Source organism: Orcinus orca, chromosome 8 (assembly GCF_937001465.1).
Source record: "Orcinus orca chromosome 8, mOrcOrc1.1, whole genome shotgun sequence".
Classification (NCBI taxonomy): Eukaryota; Metazoa; Chordata; class Mammalia; order Artiodactyla; family Delphinidae; genus Orcinus; species Orcinus orca.
This window is the reverse complement of record NC_064566.1, coordinates 25,298,466-25,321,579: the sequence shown is the minus strand read 5'-3', so window position 1 is coordinate 25,321,579 and position 23,114 is coordinate 25,298,466. Positions and strand designations below refer to the sequence as shown.

General features: G+C 35.1%; 1 protein-coding gene across 4 annotated transcripts in view; it reads right to left on the bottom strand.

Moving 5' to 3' along the window:
• Window positions 1–23,114, bottom strand: part of CSTF3 (cleavage stimulation factor subunit 3) — a 69,948-nt gene that overhangs the window by 6,877 nt on the left and 39,957 nt on the right. For 3 of the 4 annotated variants that reach the window (XM_049714221.1, XM_004263977.4, XM_033410075.2), the window contains exons 4-16: window positions 13,877–13,909; window positions 13,047–13,144; window positions 11,808–11,874; window positions 11,689–11,723; window positions 11,478–11,604; window positions 9,413–9,490; window positions 8,456–8,618; window positions 6,473–6,582; window positions 5,737–5,853; window positions 5,400–5,474; window positions 3,860–4,003; window positions 3,349–3,451; window positions 502–571 (exon numbers count right to left, since the gene is read on the bottom strand). In XM_049714221.1, coding sequence (XP_049570178.1) covers window positions 502–571; window positions 3,349–3,451; window positions 3,860–4,003; window positions 5,400–5,474; window positions 5,737–5,853; window positions 6,473–6,582; window positions 8,456–8,618; window positions 9,413–9,490; window positions 11,478–11,604; window positions 11,689–11,723; window positions 11,808–11,874; window positions 13,047–13,144; window positions 13,877–13,909 — 1,220 coding nt within the window. Of the gene's footprint in view, window positions 1–501; window positions 572–3,348; window positions 3,452–3,859; window positions 4,004–5,399; window positions 5,475–5,736; window positions 5,854–6,472; window positions 6,583–8,455; window positions 8,619–9,412; window positions 9,491–11,477; window positions 11,605–11,688; window positions 11,724–11,807; window positions 11,875–13,046; window positions 13,145–13,876; window positions 13,910–14,966; window positions 15,002–23,114 lie in introns of all 4 variants that reach the window. The other variant, XM_033410071.2, reaches the window with a different exon arrangement.

The window sequence follows — 23,114 nt, the reverse complement described above, 5'->3', positions numbered from 1 at the left end:
GAGGAAATATGCCCAAGGTGTAGTTGCCTGAGCTGGAATTTGAACCCAAGACTCCAAAGCCTTACTACTTTCACTGTACCACTATACCATATTGTTCCTCCTGTAAAACTGACAGAGTCAAAACCATAAATCAGGGATATAATTTGTCAAACAAATTTTCATTTTGTCAGAGTCTTTGCTCTCGAGTAAGAAGTAAATATTTCAGAACTCTTCTCTTGTTTGTTCATATAAATTTCTAGGGATATATAGCAAGGTATATTAAAATATTTAATAATAAATTGCTAAGGCATCTCTCAAAATAATCCTAGTCAGTATGCAAAAATTTTTTTTAACAAATCTTAAACAGGTATGAAAATATGGCAAGGCAGGCATTTGTAAATTAAGCTTCAAGAGAGAAGGGAAATTTCTCCTGGAACGTATAGTCACAACAAGCAAATGTTCATCCCATAGACCACAATTCAAATATTAGAACCCGACCAGTAAGTTTTCAAAATGGCTTACCCAGACTTCTCAGGTGGAAGACTTCCAGATGTTAAAACTCGTTCAAACAAAACTCGAGTATTATTGTCCTCTAGGATATTAAAGAAGATTTAAAATATTTTTAAAAATTCAGTTTTATAATTAAACAATGCATTATCTCATTTAATCCTCACAAAAATCCTATGCAGAGAGATCTAACTATTATCACACCCAATATTTATAGATGAGGAAGCTTGAGGTTCAAAAAGATGAAGTGAGTTGATGTGGCTCACAGTTACTGAGTAACAGAGCCGTAACTAGAAGCCAGGTCTTTTTACCTCTAGTTTAGCCCTCCTTCTATAGTATAGTGTAGTTGTAATGTCAAACAATTTATAAGTGTGATATCTGAATCGGGTATCTCATTTTTTTTTAAATAATGAAAATTGCATACTTGTTGACATTATAAGCATCAAACTATTGATATTTTTTAAATACACTGAATGTGGAGGATGACAAGCTCAAATTTAGATATTTGATTTTCTTATTTTGCAGTACCAGGACTACTCTATATTTAACTACTTTAAATTCTTATATAGGTACCATATCTAGATTGGTAGATAAATATGCAAATGGAAAATGAATAAGAATGGTCACCAGAGGTGGATTAAAATTTAAGAGTCTCGGGAGGTCTGTAGTTGGAAGTGGAAAATGACACTTCTTGCTAAGCTCTAAGGGATCTATTAAAATTTAAGAATCTAGTAGTAAATTTACTAACACTCTTTGAACTGCATATTTTAAATGGGTGCATTTATGGTATATAAATTATGCCTCAATAAAACTGTTAAAATCCAACAGAGTAGTTGGCTTTTACTGCCGCAGGGCAGTTATTCAGTTTTACTACATGTCCATAATATGCAAAGTCAAACCAAGAGATTACATGTATTGAACCAAAGAAGATGGCACCATATTCATGGCTTTCATCTTCAACTTAACATACTGTACTTAAATAAATAAGTAAATCCTGCATTTTATTCTTTTAGCTTTATTCCAAGCTTTGCTCCAGACACACTTTTTGCCATTCCACATAACTTTCCACTGCTTATTACATGCTGTGTTCTCCTGGAATAATGCATTTTCCTGTATCTTTAGGAAAACGATTACTTATCCTTCAAGACCCATCTCATCCTGCCTTCTCTCACCCTCTAGAACAGCACTATCCAATAATTTAAATTTGCTGCTAGCCACATTTAAAAGAATAAAAACAAACAAAAACAAAAAAAAATAAAAATATAAAAACAGGTGAAATTAATTTTATTTTATTTAACCTAAATATCTAAATTATCATTTCAACATGTAATCAATGTGAAAAATTATTAAGATATTTTACATTTCTTTTCTACTATCTCTTTGAAGTCAGTATGTATTTTAACTTACACCACATCTCATTTTGGCCTAGCCACAATTCAAGGGCTCAAAACTTAGTAGTCTAGTGGCTACCATAATTGCATAGCACAGCTCTGGAACTTAGATTACACGCTCCTCTCTGTGCTTCCAAAGTAATTCATTCAGGGCTCTATTACAGAATTTAGCACATGCTTTTCATGACTGCCACCATCAGCTTAAATAGTTAACGTTTATTGTATGCTTACCACATTCCATATATAAGTCAAATACATGCAAAAGTTCATTTAATTATCTCAACAGTCCAATGAAAGGTACTCTTATTATAACCATTCTGCAGATGAGAAATCTGAAACACCATTATACACCTAACCCCAGAATTTATGCCACAATTAAGAATCAAATGATGATGCAATTATGTTTACACATCTGATTTCCCCAGGAGAATACTCTGAGGGTAACAATGGAGTCCTATTCTTGTATTTCCAGACCTTACTAACCAAAGCTACTGAATAAATGATGGGTTGATGAATAAACAAACTAAGACACTGATTTTAGAAGATGATAATGCTGACATCAGAGTTCATCCTCAATTTTAGAGTAAAATATTGTACATCTTAGTAACTATTCTAAAAAATCAAGCAAAACAATATAAAACTGGTAAGGAACATTCATTTCATACAATAAAATTATATGAAAATTTTCTTTAGCCTCAGCTCAAAAGTCTTAAATGCTCCACTGTCTCACTTTTTGGAGTTAAGCCCTTTTCCAGAGAGTAGAATCACTAAGCTGAAATATAAAATCATGTTTAAGTTTTATTCTTTTCTACTATTTAGGTATACAGAATGCTACATTTTTCTAAAATATCATTAAAATCACTAATATTTACCTGTGATATCTAATTTACATCTAATTATTTACATGGCACATAATTTCATATTTCTTTCTTAAATCAGTTTTTAAACCAGATCATTTTTAGTCAAGAAATTACATATCCTGGACTGTGGTTAACTACACTAAATAAGATACATACATAAATATACAGATCCTCTAGCCTAGTGCCTGGTATAAGGTAGGAACTCAATAAAAGATGGTCATTATTATTACAACAAAATAGGAAAATAAAGATGCTTATAAACATAATGTTTCCTTTGAAATATCTTCCCCAGTAGCCTCAAAGCAGTTTACTACTTGGGCATCTTTGAGTTTTCGTGGCTAGAGATTTGTGGCTTTACCCTATTACTGTTGGGACTTTGATGCTAAATTAAAGACCATTCTGCAGAATCAAAAGGCATCAACCATTATACAATAAGTATAAATTCATAGTTGACAGGCCACAAATATTTGAGTGCCTATCAAGTGCCTGGTTCTGGCGTGATGACAGAATATAATACACTTGAGAAAGAAAAAAACCCAGCAACATAATTTCAGAGAATGACATTGATGGTTTAATATTAAGTAACCATTACAGATCTAGAATCTACTTACCATTGAGGTGAGAAAGATAGTCAATATAGGCCAGGACATATTCTGGAATGTCTCCATATTTCTTTAGCCCCAGCTCAAAAATCTTAAAGGCAACAGATTTGTCCTAGAAGTAGAGAGGAAACTACTGATTTCCATGCAGTGTCAGACAAGATACTCAAAGAATATTAAAACTATAACATCTAAATATGACAAGGTATATTAAGAATTAAAATGGAGATTAAAATTATGTTAAGTAAAAATTACAGAGCTAAAAACCATTCAAGGGGATTCAGATTCATAAATATGGAGTTTAATAAGGTATAAACTAACAGGCAGAGTAGCCCCCACTCACTGCAGCTGGAGAAAGCCCACGTGTAGCAAAGAAGACCAACGTGGCCAAAAAACCAGATAGATATAAATAAATAAATAAATAATAAAACTTAATGACAGAAATTAGGACTGCCTTTCTTTTAATTAATTTATCTCATATGAAGGAAATTATTTTATCTTTACATTTTATTTGAGGACTTACCTTACTACAATAATACTCCATGAGTGCTGCAGTAACATAGACATGGTGGCGGGTTCTGGTATCTTCTCTTGCTTTTTTAAATATCATTCTTCCAGATTTAATACCTTCTGCTCTTCTTGCAAATTTCATATATTGGATATATACCTACACAAAAAAAGTATTTGTTTTCTACAGACTAGGCAAAACGTGAACCCTGTAGCATCCCATACAGGTTCACCTTACTTCAGTACTAACACGTTTTGCTGTATAAGGAAGCAATTTTGAATACTTGAGAAATAAAAAAGATTATAGATAGTGTACTATTTAAATCCACAAGCAAATTTTTTCTGGTATTAAAGACGTGCAAATTAGTATTTTAATTGAGATATAATTCACATAGCACAAAATTCACCCTTTAAATGTATAATTTAACGATTTTTAGTATGTTCACAAGGTTTTGCAGTCATCACAATTATCTAATTCCAGAACATGCAAATTAAATCTTAAGGAAGGAATAAAAGTGAAAATACTAGAAAACGCTAGTATTTCTTGATTTATTACTTTTAAAAGCCCACTAGTCTATTTCCTAAAGACCATATAATGTAACTTTATTGATAAACTATTTGAGTCATTTTATACTTAGCACCTACAGAGTGCCCAACACATGAGTATGCAGTATTTGTTCAATGAAAAAACATCTCTGGACTGTACACAGGGTGACTATGAGCAGGGTCCTGATTTGCTCAGTTTTGATGATGTCAAACTACATTGCCCAGTTTAGACAGATGAATAGATGGATGAATGAACTATGAGTTCCTTGAGGAAAGGAATTTTACTTATGTGTCATTATACTGCTGGAATCTAGCACAGTGCATAGCACAGATCAGTTTGCTAAATGAATTTTAAAATGATGACTAAATGCAAGCAATTAGAGCAGTGGAATCCCATGATAAACAGACAAAAAAAGGAGTATAGCTGTAGTTGACTTGAGGCAGAGGGTCTAGAGCCCCACGCATCGGCCCCTCCCCTTCCCCTCCCACTGAAAGAGCTCTGCTGCACTTTTGCAGAAATTCAGGGCTTTGAAAACCACAATTACAGAGTTGAATTCAGGATAAAGTGAGTTCTTGTCCAACTGCTTCCCAGAATGTTGGTTTCTCCTGCCTCCATTTATTTAAAAAGAAATATTTATTAAGCAACAATTATGTGGTATTCAAGCCATGCTCACAAGGAAGGTGTTAGAGAAAGCCCCACTGTGGCTGGTTCATAGCGCTGCACTTACAAACAACAACAGAAGAAACGAGCAGAGAGCAGATCTGCAATTGTCGGGCTGGGAGACAGGGAAGGGGTGACTACAAGGGGGTCACATGAGGGAATTTCTGTGGGGTGATTGAAGTGTTTTGTATTTTAATTGTGATGGTTGTCCCATAACTCTATGTTATTGGTCAAGATTCATAGAACTAACAATTCAACAAAAACAGTGAATTTTACTTTATGTAAATTAATTTTTTTTTAAATTAAAGCAGACTGCAAAAGTGGGAAAGAGACTTGTAAAGTTACTTACCAAGGTGGGGTCAATATCCTCAATTGCCAGAAGTCTGTTATATATACTGTGAACTTTCTCATACTTCATGCGACTCTAAGGTGGTAGAGAAGAAGTGGATATAAATATATATTCATAAACAAGCAGCATTTGAGCTCTGAGGAATCCAGAGGCTGCACCCCACAAAGGCATCTGCTTTGAGCATAAATATGTAATGAGCTAAGGACTAATAACTGTTCATTCTGCATTATCTCTGTCTTCCAAAAGTAATATGCCTGGCAAAGAAGCAGCCAGAAAAAAAATTCAGTGCTGCAGTAAAAAATCCAATTACAAGAAAGTTCTAAATTTTTTAACTCACCTCTTCATAATCTGCATATGCAAAATAAAGAAGCATATTCTTCTTTAATAAAGTGCTTATGGCTCTTTCATATATATTAGCAGCTTCATCACTAAATAATTTGGCATTATTCATATCCTAGGAGAGAAAAAAGAAAGCTCACTTACAATAATTTCAATAAAGCTGAAAGAGAATAAAGCACACACTCATATGTTTATACCTATGGACACATGCATTTCTGGATTCTTAAGAAATCCTAGGGACTTCCCTGGTGGTACAGTGGATAAGACTCTGTGCTCCCAATGCAGGGGGCCCAGGTTCAATCCCTGGTCAGGGAACTAGATCCCACATGCATGTCACAACTAAGAGTTCACATGCCACAACTAAGGAACCCTCCTGCTGCAATTAAGGAGCCCACGTGCTGCAACTAAGACCCGGTGCAACCAAATAAATAAATAAGTAAATAAATATAAAAAAAAAATTCCAAAGACTTTTTCCATTATTTTAACATAAAGAAGAATCATAGAAGTACTCTAAATGATTCATCACTTTAATACATTAAAGAAGAGCCACTATATTTTAATTCTGACTAAGGTAGTCTAATCATATAAGAGGGTCACTAAGATTCATAGTGACATAAGATTAAAATTTTCAATACCTACACTTCATTACCAAAATTCAGTGCTATACTTTTAGCAAATTATTGCTATATCAAAACCATGAAAAGACCAAAAGGGAGAAACAAATAAATACTCACTCCTTTCTCTGCTAACAGTTTACTTGACTGCTCAAGATACTGGGCAGCTTCATACCAAATATCAGGGTGATGGCCCAGCACAAGCAGGCACTGTTCATAAGCAAACATAACTAAGGGAAGACATTTGCAACATTCAATTAGAATAAATATTATTTACAAAACTATCAATACAAGCATCACAACTCAATTTATAGGCTAAGACAGAGCCCTCAGTAATGAATGATAATTGGAAATAAAAAAACTTCAGTGATTTCTGGCATTATCATCCACCCAAACCCCATCCATTCATCATTTATTAAATTAATATTTATTGAGTACCAACTATATGCTAGGGAATGTGAAAGACACTGTGAATATACCAGTAAATAAGACTTCCTATACTCAAGAAGTCTGCAGTATAGTGGGAAGATCGATATTAAGAATGCAGTTATGGTAAGTGATAAGTATTATGATGAGGAAAGTAGAGTGTACTCTTGAAACTTACAGCAGCAGGACTTAACATAGTTTAGAGACTCAAGAAAGGTTTCACTAAGGAACTGATATCTAAGTGAAACCTGAAGAAGGGGTAGAATCTGGTCAGATGAGAGAGTTAAGTAGAGGCAGGAAGGACAGGAGTAGATACAAAAATGGTGTAGGCAAAGGAAACAGTACTTGCAAAGCCCTCCAGCTGAGAGAGCAAGGCAAGATTGAGGAATTTTTTTTTTTAAGTTCCAAATTCTAGTTCTGACAGTGCCAGAGTAGTCTGTATCAGACTAACTCTCCTGAAAAAAAAAAAAAAAAACATAAACTGAAAAATACAAAAAGCAACTGTTTAAAGGCACTAGAGAATGACCAAAAGAAAAAGAAACTGGAGAGGACTGAGCCCTTAAAAAATTGGAATCATACTAGGTGAGATATATATTTAATATGGCTTTTTCCCTCAAGTGCAAACCCCTATGTGTATAGTTCTGGGATAGCTAGAACTCAAGCCAAATGCTGAAGTCTTACTGGCTTGAGGTAAGTAACATGGAGTTCTGGGTTACAAGAACAGCTGGAAATTAAGGGGGAAGATCCCCCAAAAGAGAGCCACAGAAGGTGGAGGCTGAAAATCTGGGCCTAATGCCCTCAAATCTTCAACTGGCTCTAAAATAGACATACACAGGAAAGAATACAAACAGCCAGAGCAGAAAGCAAAGCTGAAAGAGCTGGATAGATATCTCATCAGCTGCCCACTGTAATGGAGACCAAGTCTGGAATCTGAGTCCCATCAAGTTAAGAGAGTCTGAGTAAACACCTTGAACTTTCCATTATATCTTGGGAGTAAAGACTATATCCCAGGACTAAGAGATTTACTGTGAGATGAAGGCCACTAACAGAGACTCATCCTAACAGTGTAAAACCAAGCCTCCACAAGGTCCAGGAGACCTGCCAGTAATTTAACTCCTTGCTAAAAGAAAACTCAACATTCTTCCGAGGAAGATAACAGAATCTAGTCTTTACTATGTATCATTTACACATCTGTACAATGTCCAAAAAATTTTTTTAAATGTCTAGACTTGTGACGAAACAAAAAATGTGACCCACAGTCAAGAGGAAAAGAAATCAACACCACAATGGCTCAGATGTTGGAATTAGCAGACGAGGATTTTATAACTATTGTTATAAAAATGTTCAAGGATATAAAGAAAAAGATGGTATTGGCCATGGAATCTTAACAGAAAAAGGAAAACTATAAAAAACATAAAAATTTCTAGAATGGAAATTTATACAACTGAAAAGTAGAATATTTGAAATGAAGAATTCACTAGATGGGCTCACCAGCATATTGGATATGATAAAGCAAAGGTCAGTGAACATGGAGACAGATCTATAGAAATTACTGAATCTGAAGAACATAAGAGAAAAAAAGACTGGGAGTAAAAAACAGCCTCAGTAACCTATGGGATAATATCAAGTGGCCTAACATACACATAATTGGAGTCGCAGAAGGGTTAGTCTTGTTACCTCTTTTAGTTATAAGAGTCTGATCTTCTGTACGAAGAGGGTTGCTCTTTTCCCACTGTATGTATTTCTTCCACATATCTACCTGCTGAGCTTCTTGAGGAGTATTCTGAGGAGGCACTGAGGGAGCATTGCGGTCCAAACCTTTCATTACTGTCTCATATTCCTAGACAACAAGTATTTAGAATTCTGTGGTAAGCTGAGGAACAACTCAGATGTATGAAATGGAGTTGATCTGTTTGGAATACTTTGTTCAAAATGCCTAGTTTTTCCAAATACTACTTTGTTAATATAACCTAAAAACTATTTAAGAGCAGGAATAAAGATAACAGAAGATTACCTACCCAAGAAGAGGTTCCCAGGACTGGGTGAACAGAACAGCCCTGGGCCCTCTCTGGAGGTGATCTAGGAAGTCACTCTTCAGGACAGAGGAGTTGACAGATCAACATGACTGATGATCTGGTGGCACTGTTACTGCCACCTTTGGAGAAATGATCTGTCTTTTAAAATTTCAATAGTTCACAGTCTAGGCTATTTTCCCTAACTTCTAACAGTGTCAACGAATGGAAAGTTATGTACACAAGACAAAACTCGGTCCCTGAGAGCTATGTCATTAGACCACAGATTATTACAGTATTCGGATATGTATGAGCTGACAGGAGGGATGGATAACAACTACTTGATCAATTCTAAGTAGAACTTTGTCTCTATGACCTCTGTTTCTATATTTTAAAAAATAATTTCTTCCAAAATTGATTTATTCTATTTTGTCCTTTAACATGTCTGTAAAGAGGTATTTTGCTTCAAATAATCACCTGCTCAGACAACGTAATTAATTGTCATTAGTTAATACTGCTAATGATTGAAAATATTAAGAGTAATAACAGATAAAAAAAGCGCCTGTGTAAATAACATACTCACAACAAACAATATAGTAAGTGTCCTGATAGAATTCCATACCTTTGCTACCCGCCTAGCATTCATGTAATCCCTACTCCGATCTTCAATCATTTTTTTAGCTAAATGAATATTGATACCCTAAGGAAAAAAAAAAAGAAAAATGCATATTATTTGAAAATTAAATATATTTTAATGTTAGCATAATATAGTATATTCATTTGCTAAATTACTTTAAAGTGTTTAAGAGGCTTTTTGGTTAGTAAAATAAAGGTTTGATCACATTATACGCTTAAGAGATGAAGGAGGCTCTGCCTATGTGTTATGAGATGGCAGTAAGTTTCCATATGTCAGGAATTTCTAAAGAGAGGGAATGATTTGGAAAGGACCAATTATTTCACATAAAATTCTACTAATAAAGAATGATATACAGGACTTCCCTGGTGGCGCAGTGGTAAGAATCCATCCGCCTGCCAATGCAGGGGACATGGGTTCAAGTCCTGGTCTGGGAAGATCCCACATGCTGCAGAGCAACTAAGCCCGTGCACCACAACTACTGAGCCCGCGTGCCACAACTACTGAAGCCTGCATGCCTAAAGCCTGTGCTCCGCAACAAGAGAAGCCACCGCAATGAGAAGCCTGCGCACCGCAACGAAGAGTAGCCCCCGCTCACTGCAACTAGAGAAAGCCCGTGCACAGCATTGGAGACCCAATGCAGCCAAAAATAAATACATAAATAAAATAAATTTTAAAAAATAAATAAAAAATAGGGCTTCCCTGGTGGCGCAGTGGTTGAGAGTCCACCTGCCGATGCAGGGGACACGGGTTCGTGCCCCGGTCCGGGAAGATCCCACATGCTGCGGAGCGGCTGGGCCCGTGAGCCATGGCCGCTGAGCCTGTGCGTCTGGAGCCTGTGCTCCACAACAGGAGAGGCCACAACAGTGAGAGGCCCGCGTAACGCAAAAAATAAAATACAAATAAAATAAATAAATAAATAAATAAATAAATAATAAATGCAGAGGTAGCAAGGAGACATAAACATTATCATTCATGCCGAGTAGTTCTCAAAGAGTTGTCCAAAGCTTCCTGTTCCCCAAGACCCTTTCAGAGGATCCATAAGATCAAAACAATTTTCAAACAATACTAAGACATGATTTGCCTCTCTCACAAATATACAGTGGAGTTTTTCAGAAGCTACGTGACATTCAACAGCATAGCAGATAGAATTTAGAAGCAGATATGAAAATCTGTCTTCTATTAAGCTAAATACCAAAGAGATTTGCAAAACTATGAAATAATGCCACTCTTCTCACTGAATTTTTTCTTATTTTGGAAAATATTTGTTTTAATACTATTTATGTTAAAATATAAGGAGTCTACTACTGCAAACTTTAAATGAATTAATAAATATCTTGAAACTTTCTCAGTTTTAATTCCAATATGCTAAATATTCATAGGTAAAAGCCACATTAAAATTAAAAGTTCTTTGCGGTCTTTAATACTTTTTAAAATCCCAAGACCAAAATGTTTGAGAACCACTGCTCATGCCTATGAGGGAACAGTTTCAATACCCTACATAGTTCTTCCAAATCACAGTGGACATGTGAGGAACTTTCTTTTAAAGATAGAGCTTACTTGGCATGTATGTTTACATAATGGGCTTATTAGTTCAGTTTGTTAAATCATTTTCTTATGAGACAAAGATCTTGGACCACAGCCCTACATCTCACAATTACAAGGGAATAATCACATCACTGTAACCAGGTGAAAGAGGGGCATTGCAACTCATCATTACTACTAGAAAAGCAGTTCTAAAAAGGAACTGTTTCATAAGAGATCAGTGGCAACATGTGTGTGTATGACTGTGTGGATATGGTTTAGCACTGATTAAAAATGGTTTGGTAAGAATTATAATTCTCCCAGAGTATTCTCTAAAAATAACTCAACAGTAAAATGAGACTCTCGAAACATTAGGAATGGTTCTTTCATTACAATCAATATGAAAACAAACGTATGCAGCACTGATATCCAGATACCTGATATTAGAAAGGCTAGCCTCCACAAATCCACAGTGCATAAAAATTTAAATGGCTTGGTCATAATAATAAATTACTGTGGCCTAATTTACCTCTTCATACTTGTTATAGTCTCTCCACAGTTGTTCAATGTTGATCATGGGATTAACACAACCTCGTTGATAAACTCTTCGAACAGCTGTTATTCTCTGATTTTCTGCATAAGATCCAACAGCTTCCCTGGCATTGGGTAAGAAATGCCATCAATTATATTATAGCTAAATCAACTGTTCACACAGAAAATAAAACTATAAAAATACTTACACGCCTTTTAAGAAATTGATGTAATCCACCCAAATCTAAGAAATAAAATAAAATGTTAGTATCTTTCTTAGTAGTTTCAAATTTTTTAAATGTATGTATTAAAAAAAATTTAACTCTACCTGATAAGACATAATTTCCATTCCAATTTTATCCAGTGCAAAGTCATATGCTTGAGCCATTTTTTCTCTGAAATAAACGTGAAAGACATGTTTCTTATAGAAAAAATTGCATGTTATTAAAATGTATCTACAGCTAAAACATAATCATGATTTCTGATCATATGATCAGAGCAGCATTTAAACCGCTTATACAAACAAAATGTAAAGACATCTTTGCAAGTATAAAAACAAAATATAAAGACTAAGTTCTTTTGTGTTTAGCTTGTCAATGTCATTATGTACTTTGTTTCTTTTACCTACTACTTGTAAGCTTATCAAAGATAGAGGCCATGTTTTATTTATCTTTATATCATTTATTAATTTTTTAAGACTTTTTTTTGATGTGGACCATTTTTAAAGTCCTTATTGAATTTGTTACAATATTGCTTCTGTTTTATGTTTTGGTTTTTTGGCCACGCATGTGGGATCTTAGCTCCCCGACCAGGGATCAAACCTGCACCCCCTGCATTGGAAGGCAAAGTCTTAACCACTGGACCATCAGGGAAGTCCCCTCTTTATAGCCTTTAAATTGCCTAATCTTACATGTAGAAGATTCAAATGGGGAAATATCTGGTTCTTTGATTAAGAAGGTAAGTTATGTCTAAAGATCTATTAGCTCTGACATAAAATTTAGGGAGAAAGAACTTCTTCAGTGTAAGATAATAATAATGAAGAAAAGAAAAACAAAGATAGAATTCTGGTTATAGAAATAATCTGCCTATTTGTCATATACAAAAACAGCATTTGAGAAGGTCCATTATTTAGATTCAACAAAGATAGATAGGTGGGGGTAAGTCCTAGTGAGGAGGTCAACTATACAACAATACCATTGTCAAAGATGCCTTGGAATACTTAAGTAGCATATTACAATGTAACCTGCCAGGAGTGGTGCCATGACAAGAAATAAGATGCTTTTTATTAAAGTTTGTCAACAAGCCTGTCAACAAAGTGCTTTGGAGTTGCAAATGTACAGTGTTTCAATATAGAAGAGGGCTTGGATGATTCAATTCTCCAGAATAAATCTAATGCCAGTGGCTTTCTTTGAAGCATTTTTTTCCATGGTTTACTTACTTCTCAGAGAATCCTGACTTTTCAAATCTTAAGTTGCTTCACCCTCTGGAGTTAAGAGGTGTGAGTTTCTATGGGATTGACTGTGTGCCTCGGGATGACTTGCATTCTTAAGCTCCTGAGTTAACTTACTTGTAACTTGGTAGTTTACCCTTGGTTTCTCGGACATATGAAAGATAACACTTCCATAAGTCAATGTGCAAAACCTTCATAAGGCATCTCTGAAATAGCTGTAAATACAATAAAATATTATCAGAATCCACAGTTAAATAAATTTCACATGTACATAGCTGAAATGAAACATTAAAGAAACAAATTCAGCTCCTTTCATAAATTTATCTTCTTACAAATATAGATGTCAAATAACAACTCCCTCTATTTTGTTTAGATAATCAAAATCATTCTCATAATTTTGGTCAGCAGAGTCTAATTATTTTCTTTTCCAAAATTTTATTTTATTTTTAAAAATTTATTTATTTTTTTATTTTTTTGTTGGGTCTTCATTGCTGCGTGCAGGCTTTCTCTAGCTGCAGTGAGCGGGGTTACTCTTTGTTGCCGTGCGCAGGCTTCTCATTGCGGTGGCTTCTCTTGTTGCAGAGCACAGGCTCTAGGCACACAGGCTTCAGTAGTTGTGGCTCACGGGCTGTAGAGCACAGGCTCAGTAGTTGTGGCACACACAGGCTTAGGTGCTCCGTGGCATGTGGGATCTTCCCAGACCAGAGCTCGAACCTGTGCCCCCTGCATTGGCAGGCGGATTCTTAACCACTGTGCCACCAGGGAATTCCCCCAAGATTTTATTATGAACATTTTCAAGCATACAAAAGGGCTGAATAAGTACAATGAACTCCTATATAATCACTAGCTAGATTCAACAATTGTTAACATTTTACTGTATTTGCCTTATATACGTTAAGTCCTAAATTAAACTTCAGCATACATTCAAAATATTTAAGAGGACTCACCTTTTCGACCTTGTCATAATTTTTAGCTTTAATCTGCAGAGAAACAGAGAAAAATATAGAATTAACACCATTCTTTTTAGAGTACTATCACTATCTCTGAGTGTTTTGATTAAGCTTGTAAATTCATTTCTACACTTTCTTATTTAATTCTGCCTTTTGAAAATAACAAATAGAAGTTTGAACCCAATATGGATAATATGCATTATAAATATGCCTTACATAAATTAATTCTATACGGAAAAATTTTTATAAGCTCATTTATGTTGAACTTTTGTGAATTTAAAATTTTATAAAACAGTCACAAGATGAATAAATATAAACAAGGCATACTTGAATAGGGCTTTAAGTATCTAATGAAGACAAACTTAAAGCTTTATTTTCCCTGAATAGCTACTACTAGAACAATCTGAGTAGGGTAGCAAAAAAGATTTGTGAATTTTGACTACAAATAAATTTTAATCACTCAGTCAATTTACTATACTCCAGGCGCTGTGCTAGGCACTGGGGCTACCACAGTGAACAAAACATGCATAGTCTGCCTATGTCCTCATAGAGCTTACAATTTTACAGGGAAAACAAGTGTCAAGATGGGGGAACTACAGGGTGCTATGGGAGCATTTAGGAGGAGCATAAAACTCAGACTTATGGGGTTGCAAAAGATGTCCTGGAAGAAGTGAAGATGTTAAGAATGAGGTGTGAGGTCAGAATGGCTATTATCAAAAAGTCTACAAACAATAAATGCTGGAGACGATGTGGAGAAAAGGGAACCCTCCTACACTGTTGGTGGGAATGTAAATTGGTGCAGCCACTATGGAGGACAGTATGGAGGTTCCCTTAAAAATTAAAAATAGGGCTTCCCTGGTGGCGCAGTGGTTGAGAGTCCGCCTGCCGATGCAGGGGACACGGGTTCATGCCCCGGTCTGGGAGGATCCCACATGCCGCGGAGCGGATAGGCCCGTGAGCCATGGCCGCTAGGCCTGCGCGTCCGGAGCCTGTGCTCCACAACGGGAGAGACCACAACAGTGAGAGGCCCGCGTACCGCAAAAAAAAAAAAAAAAAAAAAAAAAAAAAACATTAAAAATAGAGCTACCATATGATCCAGCAATCCCACTCCTGAGCATGTATCTGGAAAAGACGAAAACTCTAATTTGAAAAGGTACATGTACCCTAATGTTCACAGCAGCACTATTTACAATAGTCAAGACATAGGAGCAACCCTAGTGTCTATCAAGAAACAAATGGCTTAAGAAGATGTGGTATATATATATATATACAATGGTATATTACTCAGCCATAAAAAAGAATGAAATATTGCCATTTGCAGCAACATGGATGAACCTAGAGAATATACTAAGTGAAGTAAGTCAGAGAAAGACAAATATTATATATCACTTATATGTGGAATCTAAAAAATAATACAAATGAATCTATATACAAAACAGAAACAGACTCAGAGACATAGAAAACAGACTTATGATTACCAAAGGGGAAAGGGAAGGGGAAAGGGATAAATCAGGAGTATGGGATTAACAGATACAAGTTACTATACATAAAATAGATAAGCAATAAGGATTTACTGTATAGCACAAGAAACTATATTCAATATCTTGTAATAACATATTATAGAAAATAATCTGAAATGTATATATATACACACACACACACACACACACACTTTGCTGTACGCTTGAAACTAACACAATATTGTAAGTCAATTCAATTTTAATTAAAAACAGAGTTGTTAGACTGGTAAAGAAAGGGAGGAGTTATTCCAGGCAGAAGGAGTTGCATGTGCGAAGACAAAGGTTAAATAAATACTATTAGAATTCCCTTTTTTTGAGTATTTTCATCAGAAGGTAGGTGGGGTTAGTTATCCAATTGTGATATATCAGCAAATCTTTGTATCAGCTTGATAGGTGAATAATTTGACTGCTTAGAGAAACCTTGGCTTGTGGTCCTTTTCAATCAGTAGTATAGATAAATTTTCCCACTGCTTTCTGGCTTAAGGTGAGGCAGATCGGAACTCTGGTAACAGGCTCTTTTTCTTTTGCTGATTACTTGCTCTTTCTCTCTGTAACTTGTAAGATTTCACCCTTGATCTTCAGAGTTCATAAACTGTAACAGGATTTGCTTAAATATAGGTCTTTGCTCTTTGAGGCAGTTTAGTCAAGGCTCTGGAGTCAAATCTCTTGGGTTCACTTTTTGACTATACACTTAACCATTTTTCCTCTTCTGAATTAGGGGGGATAATAGTACCTATTTTGTAGGGCTATTGTAAGGACTCAATGAGTTAATAAATGGAAAGCCCTTAGAACACTGCCAAGCAGAGTGAGAACTTAGTAATTGACATTTATTATTACCATGAATTCTGCCAAGGACTCAGCATGCCCTTTGAAGCTAGTCGTGTCTTTCAGCTCGAGACTCTTCCTGTTTTTTAAATTATTGCCTCTCTTCAATCTGTTCCTTTTTTTTCCTTATTGAACTCCTATTATACACATTAGGTCTACTTCTTCTATCCTCAAAATCTGTTATTTTTACCCTTTCTTTGCCTTTTGGCTCTAAGTTTAAAAATACTTCTTCCGGGCTTCCCTGGTGGCACAGTGGTTGAGAGTCCGCCTGCCGATGCAGGGAACACGGGTTCATACCCCGGTCCGGGAAGATCCCACATGCCGCAGAGCGGCTGGGCCCTTGAGCCATGGCTGCTGAGCCTGCGCGTCCAGAGCCTGTGTTCTGCAACAGGAGAGGCCACAACAGTGAGAGGCCTGCGTACCGCAAAAACAAACAAACAAAAAACCAAGAAACTTCTTCCACTAGATTCTCTAGGCCACAAATTTAAGTCTCCATGTTATCATTTTCCTCCAGTTGACCTATTGCTGTAGTTGGTTCAAAAATAATGGCTTTTGGCGCCAGAGGTTTTTTTATTTTTTTAAATACTGCACTTTCAATCTCACTGTGCTCCTATTATTTTGTTCAAGTTAGTTTCTCTCTCCTCTAGCAGCTCTATTTTGCTGGGGGCCTGTCCCAACAGCTTGTTTATATTCCTTTCTTGTTGCTGGCTCCTTAGATATGCAGTTATTTCTTCCATCTATTCCCTGAGCTCAGAGTTGGCAGTCCCAGTGTTGCAGTTGACCCTTCTCTACCACGAGAGCTGTGTAGCAGGTGTAAACAGCAAGTTGGCTGTTGGTAGTCTTCTGACAAAAAAACAGAGAGAAATCTTTGCTCAAGAGTAGGGAGGACTCAGCCTGCCAGTGTGGCTCTTTTTTGGTTTCCTGGAGGCCAGGCTGATGTCAACATTCCTCTGGGGCAGAAAGACAGTGGAAGGGTGCCAAGTATTTCTGAGTCAGTTTTTTATTCTTTGTCCTAGGCACTCCACCAGCCCTGTTCTTCGAGACTGCAATAGAATCTGAGGTTTCCTTGCATCCAGCTGCTTGGCTCAGTAAATAGGTTGAGTTGAGAGTAGAAGTGAAGTAAGACAAATTCAAGTCACCAGATTCCCAAGTGTAGATGACAGATTATATACAGTTCTTACAACTAGCCAGGAAAACCGAAACTATTCTTTGGGAAAATTGGCAAAGAATATGAATAGGCAATTCCTAGAAAAGAAAATGTAAATGGTTAAAAATAATAAGTGTTAAAAATAACACTGTTGGTGGGAATGTAAACTTGTGCAACCGCTGTAGAAAACAGTATGGAGTTTTCTCAAAAAACTAAAAATAGAATCATATGATCAGAAATTCCACTCCTGGGTATATATATCCAAAAAAACTAAAAATACTAATTTGAAAATATACATGCACCCCAATGTTCATAGCAGCATTATTTATAATTGCCAAGATATGTATGCAACCTAAGTGTCCATCAACAGAATGGATAAAGAAGATGTGGTAAATATATACTATGGAATACCACTCATTCATGAAAAAGAACAAAATTTTGCCATTTACAGCAACATGGATGGACTTGGAGGGCATTATACTAAGTGAAATAAGACAGAGAAAGACAAATACTGTATGATATCACTTACATGTGGAATCTAAAAAATACAACAAACCAGTGAATATAAGAAAAAAGAAGCAGACTCACAGATATAGAGAACAAACTAGTAGTTACCAGTGAGGAGAGGGAAGAGGGGGAGGGGCAATATAGGGGTAGGGGATTAAGAGGTACAAACTATTAGGTACAAAACAAGCTACAAGGATATAGTTACAACATGGGGAATATAGCCAATATTTTATAATAATTATAAATGGAGTATAATCTTAAAAATTGTGAATCACTATATTGTACACCTGTAACTTATATAACATTGTAAGCAACTATACTTCAATAAAAATAAATGCCTCCATTTAAAGCCCATTATATATATATATATATACACATATATATATATATATATATACATACACACAATTTTGCAAAGATTACTAGAACTTGCTCATATCTTATCTATTACATTAAAAGTAATGTTATGTAAGTTTAAATAACAGGGGTCTTAAAAAATTATCTCTAGGGAATTCCCTGGTGGTCTAGTCGTTAGGACTCCACTTCCACTGCAGGAGGCGTGGGTTCCATCCCTGGTCAGGGAATTAAGATCCCTCAGGCCGCAGGCCGTGGCCAAATACAAACAAACAAAAAATTATTTTTAGTCTTTGGTTCTCTAACTTGCAAACAATCATCTCAGGTGATTGTTAAAAATGTAGATTTCTGGCTTTTATAAACAGGAATCCTAAGTTATCCTAATGCGAAAAAGTTTTTAAGTGGTTGGAAATATACCAAAAAATGAACAATTTATATGTTAGTGTGATGGAATGATTGTTTTTTCCAAAGCTTCTAATAACACGGTATATTATTTTTGTAATTAAAAAAAATCATTCCAAGAAAAAATTTAGGATAATTTTAATATTTATCCTTCGATATATCTATTTATCATCAAAATTTGTCATACAACTGCAATATGAATGAATCATTTGAATTTTACCAAAATATGAAAAGTTGTGGTGGAGAAAAAGGACTAAATTTTAAAAAATTGTCAGCTGGGAATTTCCTGGCAGTCCAGTGGTTAGGACGCCTCGTTCTCACTGGGTTTGGTCCTTGGTCAGGGAACTAGGGTCCCACCAGCCACGTGGCCAGGCCAAAAAAATAAGAGAAAATAAAAAATAAAATTGTCAACTTCCTAATATTTTCATTTTATAAAGGGAGAAGACAGTTGGAATTCTAGCAAGATTAATTAAACTTTAAATTTAATTAAATTCAAATGACTAGTTATTTGGGGGAGAGTGAAAACAAGTATAACACTGAACAAACACAGATCTGTTCCTAACTTTTGAACACTTCCTATGTCTAGTTGTTTGTTAACTTCCACAATTACTTCCCAAGCATTAACTAAACATTGTCTTTTGAAACTAAAACTATCCTCTGGGCAGTTATTGGAACTAATGATCATTTACAGTAGATTATTTAATTTTTAAAAGTAAACATTGTCAGAAAAGTCTAAAAAAACCTGTGGTAATGTTCATTTATAACATAGTTTAGATTAGCTATAACTTTTACCTGGAACATTTTTATATGAAGATCTAAAGAAGCCACAATATTTCACTGCTCAAAAATAAGTTTTTCATAGCTGCTGTTAAGAACATATTTTAATATTTCATTGAACAATTTATAAAATGGCAGTATAAATGTCTATAATTATCGCTAGCATTTTTCTTATCAGAGAAATAAACCTCTACATATCAACAGCATTTTGGCTGATTTCCTCAAATTCATTTTTTTTTTCTTATGATATAGCTTGGGGAAAATAACCCCACCAAATCCCATAACATCAGAACTTTTTAATGTTATTTTTTAAATTATCAAGTATAAGAATAATTAATAAGCAACTGTATAATTTATTTTGAATGGTTCAAAAATACATTTGACAAGTGACCCCAACTGGCAAGATGACTCTACAGAGGAAAGTAAATTAGCAAACCAATCTAAAGAAAAAGTAAGTCTCTATATATTTTGTTTAGGTTTTCACATAATAACCATTTGGGGCAAGTCCATACTTGTGTTTTAAGACACTACTGGTCCACACAGCAGAGGCAGAGCTAGGCCCCATCTCAAGCGAGTTAACATGGCAGTTGCTTAGGACAAATGTGATGAATAACTGAATTAATCATAAACCCGCATTCTTAATTTGTCCCCTACATCTTTTCTACTCTAAAGCACAGCACATGCGCTTTCGTGGAATTTAGGACAACCAATTTAAATTAAGTTTGAGCTGCAGAAGCTGCCTGATTCTGCTTCTCTTATTATCCAAAAAGCTCAGCCCCAATCCTGAAACCTGAAAGCAAATGGAATCCTAAATACAAACCCCATCTTCCATTAATTTACTCTTTTTCACTACTCTTTTCTGTTTTCAATCCGCTATGCCTTGGAAATTATGTCTTAGAAAATTACAAAATGTAAGCAGATTTAATGAATTTGGGAAACATTGAGGAATGAACTCTAAGATCAAACAACAGATTTTTAAGTTGCCAGAGAAGCTGCAGAAAATTTTCCTTTCCACCCAGTCCCAATTTTAAAGTAAAGGTATCAGGAGAGGAGTATCTGCCAGTAAATTCATTTTTATTCAACAAATAATTGTGTGCCTATGTGGCAGGCTCTTTTCTATCTCTAGAGATACAGTGGTGGATTAAACTAAGTTTTATAGTTCATGGAGTTATATTTTAGTGAGGGAGTCAGATAAATAAACTAGGTAGTTTAAAATGTTTGCTTATCTATGCTTCCTAATTTTTCCTATAATATACTGTACTATTTCCATAATTTTCCTATTAAATGTAGTTACAAATGTATGCCTACATACACATACACGGATTTACATTTAACAGATTGGCCAAAACCATGTTGTTGTCCCATAAATTTCCAGTTCCTCAAGGTACTTAAAATGTGCACAGAAATAACATTTGTTAAATATGAGTGTAAAGTATAGACCATTTATAGTCTCAGTATGATTGACATTAAAATGTGCTAATCAAAAATATGATTATCTTCAGTTTTGGATTAAATTTATGTTCATTTTGATTCTTTGTACTAACCAAATTACGTATTAATTAATCTACTTTTCTGAACCAACTAAAAAGTATTTGTAGCATGTTTAGGATTTACCAAGTAGATATGGGAATATGGACCTGAACTCTATCAAAGAGCTTATAATCTAGTTAGAATCATAAAATTATTGGAAAGAACACAGGACTAAATTTAAATTATTTTCTACTTGTGCCATGTCTTATAAAATCCAGAGGAACAGGCATTCCATGCAAATTAGAGTTACCAAGGAAAAGTTTTATTGTTCAGATGGAATCCTGGCCATTAATGAGAAAAAGTTTCTGTAAATTCGTGAAATAACATGAGTTTCTGTAGAACAGTGAAAACACTCACACAAGAAAGAATAGGTATTAGGAAAATAGGTTAGCTAATTGTGGTGGAGGTCCATTACAGGAGGCCTAAAAAGCCAAGCAGAGTTTAAATCTGATACACAAAAATTGGCTATCACACAATAAGGAAAGTACAGAAACTATGGCTCATCTATGTGTGGGCGGGGGCGGTTTGAGGGGGTAAAGGTAGGAAAGAAGACAGAGGTGGCTTTCAGTGCCATGGAATGAGGCAAGCAGCCACTAGCTGAGAGAATAGCTAAGAGGCTGTTGCTATCATCCTTAAGTGGGATAATAGTGGCCTGGGCTTGGGAGAGGGAGAACAGGGAGAGCAAAACAGTAATATAGAGCAAAAAACAATAGTCATTTTTTCATGGGAACGAAAATGGAAAATGTTATAGTAGTTGCTGCTCAATAAAGTTTACTTTTTATTACATTTGCGATGACCATAAATTCAGGTAGAAACTGTTTACAGTTAGGAGATAAGGTATTGGTTTTCAAATAAGACAGTGGGATTAAAGATGTACATTTGAGTCACTTGTTTAAAAAAAATTTATATATACCTAGAGCATGTAATACCTAAGGCATTAAGTATATTCTCTGAAGAAGAGAATACACAGACAAGCAAAGATTAATTTCTCAAAAATTATCCATTATTCAGGCAGAGAAAAGGAAAAGAACTCCAAAGAGTACTTGAGATAAGAGAAAAAGGATAAAAATCACATCAGAGAAGTCAAAGACCATTATAAGAAAAAGACGTGGTGGATGGTGGGATAGGCCACAGGTCAAAAGGAACTCTGGGTATAGGAAAGATCCATGGATCTGAAAATAAGAAAATTATTGCTTATCTATTACAAATTTAAATTTAAAAGCTGAAACAATTCAACTTCTTAGAAGTTGAAATCAATGACAAAATACTGCTAATACCAACAGCATTTATTAAATACTTAAGGTATGTAAGCACTACTCTAAGAGTTTATATGTATTAACTCATTCAATCCTTAGAACAACACTCAAGTAAAGTTACTATTATTATTTACTACTTAAAGATGACAAAACTGAGGAAGGTTTAGTAAGTTGCCCAATATTGCACAACTGAGCTCGTAGCTATTACACTACATTGCTCTTTAGCAAGATATAGGTATGAGGATGTTCATTGAAAGAGTGCTTGTGGTAGAGAAAAGCCTGGAAACTTAAAAGACCAAAGGCAGACTGACTAAATAAATTATGCTTTGTCTAAACAATGGAATGGATTATGCATATATACATAAAACTTTAACATAATGATGTATATTTATAATACTGAATGGAAATATGTCCACAATATATTTTTTAAAGGAAGTGGAATTTTAAAATTGGGCACACATTTGGTATGTTTATCCAGTCTACTTATCCTCCTCATCCCACCCCCTCTGTGTCTCTATCTAGAGTGCAAGAGACATAAACTCAGGAGAAATGCACGCAAAACTGTTACCCAAAACTGTTATCACTGAGAGAATAGAGAATTTTTCTGTCTCAGTTATTTCTGTGACAGATTTTATTTCTATAACACAATTTCACAGCAGCAAAGAGAAATGGGTTTTTGTTTTTTTAAAAGAAAAGAAAGAAAATCATAGCTGACTTGGGTCAGTAAATTCCTCTTCTGAGTAATTCGTTGGTATTTTTCTCTGGTTATAAACATCTCCATTTAAAACTCATTCTTAAATGCTCTCAAATCCTCAGCCAGGCCTACCAAGCTGAAACAGTTATTAAGTAATTGCTAGCAAATCAGGCAAAATTAATTTCAACCAAGAATGTCAAAGGTAAAACTTTGACCTAAATTT